Source organism: Chaetura pelagica, unplaced genomic scaffold (assembly GCF_000747805.2).
Source record: "Chaetura pelagica isolate M959 unplaced genomic scaffold, ChaPel_1.0 scaffold69, whole genome shotgun sequence".
Taxonomy (NCBI): domain Eukaryota; kingdom Metazoa; phylum Chordata; class Aves; order Apodiformes; family Apodidae; genus Chaetura; species Chaetura pelagica.
The window spans coordinates 2053511-2063701 of NW_009970724.1; the positions used below are offsets into that span (position 1 = coordinate 2053511).

At 41.8% G+C, this 10191-nt stretch overlaps 1 protein-coding gene across 7 annotated transcripts in view; it reads right to left on the minus strand.

The window, feature by feature from the left end:
• The window catches only part of ST3GAL3 (ST3 beta-galactoside alpha-2,3-sialyltransferase 3), a 181209-nt gene that overhangs the window by 41144 nt on the left and 129874 nt on the right, over positions 1-10191 (minus strand). For all 7 annotated transcript variants that reach the window (XM_010006570.1, XM_010006569.1, XM_010006575.1 and 4 more), the window contains 2 exons: positions 8263-8358; positions 3109-3295 (listed from right to left, as the gene is read on the minus strand). In XM_010006570.1, the coding sequence (XP_010004872.1) occupies positions 3109-3295; positions 8263-8358 (283 nt within the window). The remainder of the gene's footprint in view (positions 1-3108; positions 3296-8262; positions 8359-10191) is intronic.

Sequence of the window (10191 nt, forward strand, 5' to 3'; positions counted from 1 at the left end):
CTTCATCAGGATGCTTCCATTTCCTTTATCTCTGTACTGAGATCAGACTCCTGACCGTAAACAGTGGTTTGCAGTGGGGATGAAGTCTTGCAGAGGAACAGGCCTAATGTCAGGTAAGGAATAAGCAACAGTGGCATACAGCTCCTAGGTCAAGCAAATGCCTCTACAGGAGTCTGAGAAAGTAAGAAACTTCTTTTTCTCTGGAAAATCAGCTGAGAGAGAAATAGAAACTCTACACAGAGACCACTAGGCAGGCATTTGTCATTTTGAACTTACCACAGACTGAAAAAATATTAACACTCACTACCAGAACAACCAGATGCCTGCATCTTATTCACACTGCACTGTTAGCTCTCCATTAGGTCATTTCTTTTAGTTAAGAGACAGCACTTCTTGCACTGGTTTCCACTAGAAAAGCAGCTGTGCTAGCCACCTGCTTGCAGCTAAAGCCAGTGACAGTAAGATCTCAGACTCAAATAGAGATACCTCACCAGAGAAGACAAGACAGATGTTTTCCAGTCACCTGGACTGCATCCTAAAGCATCCAATGAACTGGCTCAGCAGCCTCAAAAACTAGCAATGATTCCCTTTGGGAACTTGTGTAGAACAGGTAGGGCGTCAAAGGATTTAAAACTGGACAAAAGTAGTGCCTAGCCTTAAGAAGGAAAAAAAAGGGAAGAGAGTTCATTTATTATTTCAATTCCTAGAATAGCAAGATTAATTATTTGTAAGCACCTGAGAAAAAACAAAGACTGAGTTGCAACCCAGGTGGATTTGTCATGAGTGAATCATTATTGGAAACAAAAAAGTATTGCTTTATACAGGGAAAAAAAATGTATCACAGGGGAGAAGCAAGACATGAACTGGAATTCATTAAAGCTTCTGACACATTTCTTTCACAAACTTGCCAAAAAATGTTATTAATTATACTACTGTGATACAAGTTCAGAAGCAGCCAAAAAAAACTATCCAGGGGAAGTTTTCCGTGGGTTCACTGTAGAAATGGAAGGATGTTATTACTTTGGGGTCTGCCTAGGAACCAACTTTAGTGTTTTTATTATCAACCTGAATGATGGAGTAAAGAAGTATGTTTGGGGCACGAATCTGGAAAGAACGGCAGGTATGCTGGAAAACTCTGCCAACGGAACTTGGCGAGTTGGAGAAGTCTTCTGGAAGAAAGAGTCAGTAGGGACAAGTGCACAGTGCTGCTCTTCAGCAGGAAAAGCCAACAGCACAAGCACAGGTTGTGGAGCTGGGGAGGCAGTTGCTCTTCAGCTCTTCCTGAGACTGGAATCTCAAGGAACTCGGCACTCACCTTCAATCCCGTGTGGCTGTGGAAAAGGCAGTCAAACCAGGACATGCATAAAGAATCAGAACTGCAAGCCTAGTGAAGTAGTTGTTTGCTCTTCTCTGCTGAATTCTGTACATTTTTGGGCACTGCTCTTTAAGAAAAAGATGAATCAACTGCAGGCATTCAGAAGAGCAATACGAATTAGAGAGATCTGGAAAATATCACCTACAAGAATTGAAAAAAATTGAGTGTTTATTCCAAAGAAATGAAGGATAAGGAGCCAGCCACAAGAGCACTGAAGTAACATGCAATGCAAGAAGCTCAAGTTATTCCTGCTCTCTGCCAAGCTGGGCACTGAAGGACTCAATTAAGATTACTGCAGTTCCTATCCCATGTCTTCCCAAGTTTTAACAAACCATTTACTCCATTTTTCCAGAAGCAGGGGATACCACATTAGAAGCTAGTGATGACCACATGACTGCAGGCATCAGGTGGAAATTCTTTCCCCCCCCCCCCAAGTAAACCAATCCATCTTTTGAACTTCAAGCTAAGTGCTAGGATTCCCTACAATGGTGTTCAGGCTGCAGGGCACTGACAGTGCCAGGACTTTCCCTTGTCCAGAATGAAGAGCAAGAGCATGACATAAATCAAAGAAAATTACTTTGTGACTCATTTATTCATGTTACGAAAGCCCACTTGTACTTGCCCAGAGACTGACAGGTAACTTCATCTGTCTGGTATCAGGAAAATACTTGCAAGTTGGTCCCAGTGTGAGACAAGAGAAAAGTATGAGCCCCTAAGGCCATCTCTGTAACAACCATATACAATTATATTCCCAGACAGTCTCAGTCTGTGAGCTGCCAACCTCCCCTCTCTGTCTCTAAACACACGATACCACATTCTCTGAACGTGAATCTGTTTGTCCAGCTATTTGTTGAAAAATCATTGAGGAACACTTGAACACAAATATATAACATTTGTAAAACAAAAGCTATACACAAATAGAGGCAATTTATTCTGGATTTCATAACAATAGATAAAGACAAACCATCCACTGAATGAGAATGCATTGATTACAAACTGATTCCATTTAGTATGTACAAATTACAGAGAACAAACCTGATTGATAATGGGTCTATGGTACTTCAGAAAGGCCCTAGTGCAATTGATTGGGACAAAATGTTTACATGGGGAAAGCAGTGGGTTCACCACTTCAGTGTTTTAAAATTATAATTGATACTGCTCTTCTCGGTGATACTTTAGCCAAACACAAAACATATGAATCTCAGTACAGCAATAACTGAGCAATATATAAAGGCTCATGATATTCAAGAGGTCACATTAAGTCTGTGGATTTCAGCCTTTTCAACAAGTTTAGCTGCTGCTGTCTCCTCCTCCTCTCCTGTGCCATCACATCCTCACCCCCCCCAACTTCCCATTTCTTTCCCTTGCCATTGCTCTTTTGCTTCCTCTGTTCTTAAATCCAAAAAGTCCATAAAATCTATGCAAAAGCTGGTCCTTTTTTATACTCTTTAAAATAAATTAAAAAATAAATTCATTGTTCATAGTACACACTAACATATTCTTGAATGGAAAGCCTCATCTGTGATGCAAGGTCCGGTTACAGAGAGATGTCTTTGTAAAACATATTTAATTAACGCTGAAGTCAGTGGAGGTAGAAAAAAGCCTGCAATGCAGCAGGACACACAGAGGGATTCTCCTCGTACCAAAAGGTGGTAAATATGACTGTGATACCATGTCTGCCCACCATTTCTAATTAGGTGACCTTCACAAATGTCAGCTGACAGTGTTCTTACCACTTTCTCCTTGTAAACAATGTATTTCAGCCACTTGAAATCCTGCCATTTGAATCCTGCCAGAACAAACAGGGAATCCTTCTCGTACTGCTCCATCTTCTGGATTGCACCTTCAGGATACGTGATCCGGAGAGTTGTCTTGCCACCCACATCTTTTTCAAAGCCCTTCACTGGAGCTGAGTTCAGCCTGCAGAGCAACCAGAGAAGATGCCATCAGGGATTCCCACTCACACTCCATCATGTGGATGATCCAGCAATTACTGCTGGGCAAGAGATTCCTGTACAGCAGCAAAGGTCAATTCTTACAGTTCTTCATCACAAACATTTATGAAGCTTTATACCAAGTGACAACTGTTTAATTAGAAGATATTTAAATTGTTTCATTGAATATAAGGCAAACCAATTCTGCATATCCACTCTTGTGATTTCAATTGAGTTAGAAACTTTGGGAAAGGAAACTGAAATACATTGTCCTTGCAAATTTAGAGTTACAAGCTAAACATTAATATTTTAACATCCCATCACTCCCAGGATGCCTCATTTGGATTCTACAAGGCTGGGCTGAAACAAGAGGATGGCAACTTTAACAGACTGAAACTGTTCTCATGCTCCTACCCCAGTGCAGAGCTTACACATTGCTTATCTTGCCTGCAGTGAGATTCTTTAGGAAACTAAACCAGCTAGTAATTATTAAACAAACAAACAAACAACAAAACAAAGGAACAATCTCCACCTGGTTTAATTCCACAAACTGGTCCATCCAGAAGTGAGCTGGCCTGCAATACAGCTCAAAGGAAGAGGTTGGGCTGTGCAGCTGGGGTAAGACTCAGCATGACTGTGGTCTCACTGACTCAGAGGAGCTGCTGCTGTGGACACGCATTCCACTCTGAAAACACCCAAGCACACACACAACCTTGCTCTTGGACACACTGATTTCTAAGGGAATGCTATATTTTTAGCTGTGCTTTAGTTATAACACCCCTCAGAGAGAAAGTTTTTCCCTTTCAAAAACCAAATTGCTCTGGCATCACCAACAATGACTTTCATGACATTGAAGTTATTCAGAACTTCTATTCAAAATTAGAAACTCAAAGTTGAGGAATTTTCAAGTAACTTGGAATACAAATCTTGCTGACTTCAAATAGCAGCCCCTGATAGAACAGCATTGCCTGCTTGAATTATTGCAACCTTCTTGACTTGGGGTAGGTTCAATATACTGGAAAGTGCTTACGGACTGCAAATTTTTCCATGTAGGAATGTTAATGAGGATCTGGATTTGTCTTTTTCAGCCTGGGTAATCATTTTAGGTGAGAAACCTTTCAGTAGGAAAAAAAAACCCTTATACAATCTGAAATTATATTCAAAATTAAGAAGAATAAAAATAATTACTTTATCTTTAGGAATAAAATACTAAAGGGGAAAAGAAGTCAGAATTGGCACCACCACAATTTATAAAGGAGATTAAGCCTTTTTTGGTGGCTTATAAACCCTCGGTTTGTACCCCGACTTTGAGGTATCTAGACCTGACTGCCTGCAAAAAGAGTGCTGCTTGCCAGCCCAATCCCTTGCTTTTTCCTCCATTGCTGATGGCAGGAGTGTTCACACATCACTCTTGCTAGGGACATTATTTAAACTTCAAGGCACTGCACCTCTTTGAGGAAGGTGACCCTACATAATGTAAAAGCATGTGGCTCCAAAGGTAATAGATATAAACACAATTAAGTACTACATTTAAAAAAAAAAGAAGAAAAAAAAAAAAAAGGTTAGTTATACAGGTTTTCCTCTGTATTCTAGAAGTTATGGGGAAGGTTAGTGTCTTCAGCCATTTCAAATCTCAATGCATGGCTCTTCGGCAGGGTTTTCCCCACCCCCAGTGACTGTTTTGCTGTTTACCTTGTCAAAGCTTGCAAAACTTGGGACCCCTACTTTGTATCTAGACAGGAAACAAAACAAACCATTTCCCTGAGTAAAATGAACTCGGGTCTCCAGCAAAGGGCCAGAATATGAGTTGCTGATGGAGTCACAGTGATGGAGCCCAGTTAACGAGCTAGCGCTGTCAGCCCCACCATCAGTGCCCCAGGGGCAGCACAGGCAATGGAGCAGGAAAAGTTCTGGCAGCTACAACTTGTCTTCATGAAGGTGCATGCTACACAGCTTGAACCCTTGCTCTGGAAGGACACGCTGGTGGTCATAAACAAAGCTAAAGCTCAGAAATCCACATTTAAGATGCCAGGCCTGCTCGTACTGCCTAGACAGGCAGTTTTCTCCGCAAGAGGTTTTAGAGGGGTTTTCTGTCTGTGTCTGCAGATAACACAAGGAGCTTAAAGACACTAACTCCTAACCTTGGCACCATGAAGACCCTCTCAAATATCGCTAAAGTATCATAATCAGATGAATTCCAACTTCATTCTAATCAGGATTTTTTGATACACACTTGTCTTTCACCTGTCTACAATCTAGTCTAAGGAGGCATGTCAGAGCACCGACGACTGACTGCTGCAAGAAGATCCTGCCAGGTAAACAGTGTGGCAGCTGAGAATAACATCTGCACTGAAATCTGATAATATCCAGTTAAAGAAAACCCGTTACTAACTCACTCCAAGCTGTTTTAGAACTGTCAAAGCTGATCTGACTCTCTTCACCACAAGATCAAAATTTCTTGCTGCCATTAGTGATCCTCGAATGGTAATTTATGAGGCATCAAAAAACTCCACATACTGATGGATTGCTCCCTTGTCCACAAATGTACCACATTTCTTCCCTTAAATTTCACCTCTTAGGTCTCAAATCTGATCCTTCGAAACTCCTTTCATGAGTTTTGCAGCCCATGTGCAGCCATGTTATAACACAAGCGACTTGCCCAGCTTCCACAGGAATAAAGGAACCAGCTCGATACATTTAAGAAGTCTGTCCTCACCTCCTCAGTCCCACATCCAAGCACCTGGCTTCATTTAACCTTTACAGTTGACTTTTCTCTCCTTTATCCATCCCACAAACAGCACAGGTGCTTAACTGCCCTCTTATCCCCTCGGCTTGCAAACTAACTCAGATTTACTGATGTGGAGAGAAAAGGCTGAAATTTTAGTTTGGAAATTAAATAGTGGACCTTCTGATGCAAATCTTAGTGGGTGGTTTAGTCCAGATGGATTGAAACTGTTCTCTTGCTACTTTTTGAACAGTCTGAGCCCAAGAGAAGGCTATAAATGAAATTTAATTCAGCTCAAATAACTGTAAGTCACCAGACCATGACGAGTAGTAAGAGTTCTTCACTAACAACTGATAGTGGGATGAACTAGAAGGGCTATAAAAGTTTCATCTTGTTCTTAACAGTCATCCCTGTGTCCAGAGAACTGCTGGGGAAGCAAGAAACCATTCACAGCAATAAAGGACTGAAAGGGATCTTCTTGGTCTTTTATCCAGTTAGAGGGTATTTATTACTCCGTGTATGTTCTATTCTTTCCTCATGTGCCCATTACAAGCACACGGGAGAGAAAACCAACCATGCTAAATGATACCTTCACTCTGCCTTAAATTCTTTTCCTAATCCCTTTTTTTCTTCCACCTTAGCTAAGAATTTACTCTTTGCCACCACATCTCATGGTTGACTCAAGTTCAGAGAGATGATGTCAGCTACATTCCCTTTAATATGAAATCAGTTATCTAACTAAGGAAAAAAAATACCAACTTAGACTATGTTAAACCAGTTTTTATAAACTGACACTGCAGTTTATCTCACTTTTCCTATTTACTATCATCATATTTTGTCACTCATGATTCAAAACCTGCTAGAATGCTCTGCATTTCTTTTCCAAGTCAGACTAATGGGTCTGTAGCTCCCTAGAGCACATTCCCCCTCCCTCCTACACACACTCTCTCTCTCACTCTCCATTAGTACAGGTATTATGTTTGTTAATCTCCAGTCACCCAGAACACCTCCCTGACTTGACAGATTTATTACTAAGAGTTATGACTAGACCTGTGATTTCACATATCAGCATGTTTTTCAAGCATTCTGAGATGGCGACAATCCAGGTCCTCAGCAAAAGCAAGAAGTCCTAACTTTGACTGTGGTCCTTTCCACTCCTATGCCACTCTGCTTCTGCTCCCTTATACAACATCATCATCTGCAGTGAAAGAGGGGCAAAGTATTCACATTTCTAGGGTGCACCTACAGGTGTTTAAATGTTACTGGGTCCTCACTCACTGAGGCTTACTGCTGCTGCACTTACCCTATGCTGCACTATTATTAGTTCTTCCCATCCTACTGTGAAGTAGGTGCCAGGGAATGCTACAGATGTATGACCAATAATACTTCCCTGAGCTACCTAAGGGATATATCTGGAAGTAGATCTAACACTGCTTCACCACTTTAGGACATCACAAAAGCAGCAGCTTTTAGAAAGGAGCTATGAAGTGAAGGTTCTAGTGGGATCACAGGAGAGACCATATTCCCAAACAGCTGTGGAAAATAGAATGCTTGAGGAGGGCCTTTACCCTTCGATGCAATCACCATTCATAACAAACATTTATACGCTCGTGGGGTTTTTTTCCATTCCATATTAGTTAACGCTTCCATAGTAGAAATGGATGTTGTCACTACTGTAGGTTTAATTTGCCTGTACTGCTTGTGAGCTGATGCAGAAACTGAACATATGACAAGAAAACTGTTATGGCAAAGACTCACCTGATAACAACATCGTAGTCATCAATTTTTAACCCCAATGACTTATTTGCAAGTACTCCACCATTTCCCACAATAATACATCGTCGGCAGCTGAGGCTGTGGAAGAAACAGAGGAAAGTAGTGATTTTTGTAACATAACTTCAAACACACCAAGTTGCACTTATTTAATTTGCACCTATTTGAGAACTATTAATAGAATTGTTAGTTAGAAGGCACCTCTAGAGATCACCTAGTCCAACTATCTCACTGAAACAGGATAACCCAGAGCACATTGCTCAGGACTGCATCCAGGCAGGTTTTGAATATCTCCAGAGATGGAGACTTCACAAACTCCCTGGGCATCCTGTTCCAGTGCTCTGTCACTCGAAATGGGATGTTTCACTACTGTAGGGTTTAATTTGCCTGTACTGCTTGTGAGCTGATGCAGAAACTGAACATATGACAAGAAAACTGTTATGGCAAAGACTCACCTGATAACAACATCGTAGTCATCAATTTTTAACCCCAATGACTTATTTGCAAGTACTCCACCATTTCCCACAATAATACATCGTCGGCAGCTGAGGCTGTGGAAGAAACAGAGGAAAGTAGTGATTTTTGTAACATAACTTCAAACACACCAAGTTGCACTTATTTAATTTGCACCTATTTGAGAACTATTAATAGAATTGTTAGTTAGAAGGCACCTCTAGAGATCACCTAGTCCAACTATCTCACTGAAACAGGATAACCCAGAGCACATTGCTCAGGACTGCATCCAGGCAGGTTTTGAATATCTCCAGAGATGGAGACTTCGCAAACTCCCTGGGCATCCTGTTCCAGTGCTCTGTCACTCTCACAGTAAAGTTTTACTTCATATTTAAATGGAACTTCCTGTGTTCCAACTTGTACCCGTTGCTCCTCGTTCTAACACTGGGAACTATTGAGAAGAGCCTCTCTTCACCTTCCTTGAACCCAACCTTTAGATACCTTTATACATTAATAATGTCTCCCCTCAGCCTTCTCATATCCTGGCTAAAGAGTCCCAGCTCTTTCAGCCTTTCCTCATAAGGGAGATGCTCCAATCCTCCAGTCATCTTGGTCACCCTCCTCTGGACTCTCTCCCTGTCTCTCTTGAACTGTGGAGCCCAGAACTGGATGCAGTATTCCACCTATGGCCTCACCAGAGCAGAGAAGTGAGGGAACCTTTGGAATATTAAAAATTCAGGGGAAGACAGAGATACACCTCATCCCTGGGTCACCCCGTCATGCCCAGGCATTACATGTGATAAACTGCTTTCAACACGTCACACCACGTGTGTTCTAATGAGATGAGCTGTCAGGACAAGCAGCTCCTCTCCCCCCACACCCCTGGTATGATGAGCTTGAATCAAACCCATCTGTTTACTTAAACCTTCTCATTATTCATTCAGCTCTGAAACATCAATAAACCAAAGGGTTGGTGAGGAAGTCCTCTCCCCATGCAATTCTCTGAGTGCAGGCAGATCTTGCCAGGTTATCTGGGGTATGCTCACCTTGCTAAGTGCAAAATTGCTGCAGTTATCATGAGACTTCAAGAGACAGGAAATGACTAAATTGACAGAAAAAGAACTCTCCCCACAGTCATGTCCAGTAACATATATAACATAGGAAACATATATGGAGACACAATGGGTGAGGAAGGGGAAGGAAAATAACCTTAATTAACAAAGAAATAGGAAAGAGAAGGAAGAGAATGGTTTCTTGTGGAACTGCGAGTCACGAGAACTCTCTGCAGCAGATGTTAAAAAGTGATTTCGTTTAGAGAGGGGACTTCTTTCCAGCCATCTAATCCCAAATGCAGCTGGCTCTTCTGGCAATGTGCCTCCATCTCTGGTAGTTCACAGAAGGAATACGTGTCTGCAGAGCCTTTTTCGGAAAGTGTCCAAGGCAATCAGTTGTTTGGAGCAGATCTCTGGGCTAGGCAGCCTTCCTAGTCTCAGGCACAGTAGACTGGTCTCTTGTTCTAGGCTGTCCTTGCTGTGATCAGTCTTAAGAGCCAGTGTGAGGAAAGGTCTGCTTATGTGAGGCCTGTTTTTGTAGAGTGGGGCTGGAGCGCACTTAGAGACTCAGCTAAACCCCTGAGGGTTACCCTGCTGACATGGCCATTAGCTGGAGACACACACAGAATTAGCAGCACCAAAAAATGCTCAGGAACAACCTTGCCAAAAAAAAAACAACTCCTCAAGTAGTTGGACCTATTATCCCAGTGCTCATATCCCTAAGGTTGAAGAAGTGTGCATGTTTGTGATAGTCAAATCACATTAGAGAAAGAACTTTAAAGGCAACGATACAGAAAAAAATGCAGTTCTAGTGACACACAGAAAGCAGAGACAAGACCTGGTTCAGGCAGTATAGTGTGTCAAGGAGGGAAGGGAAAG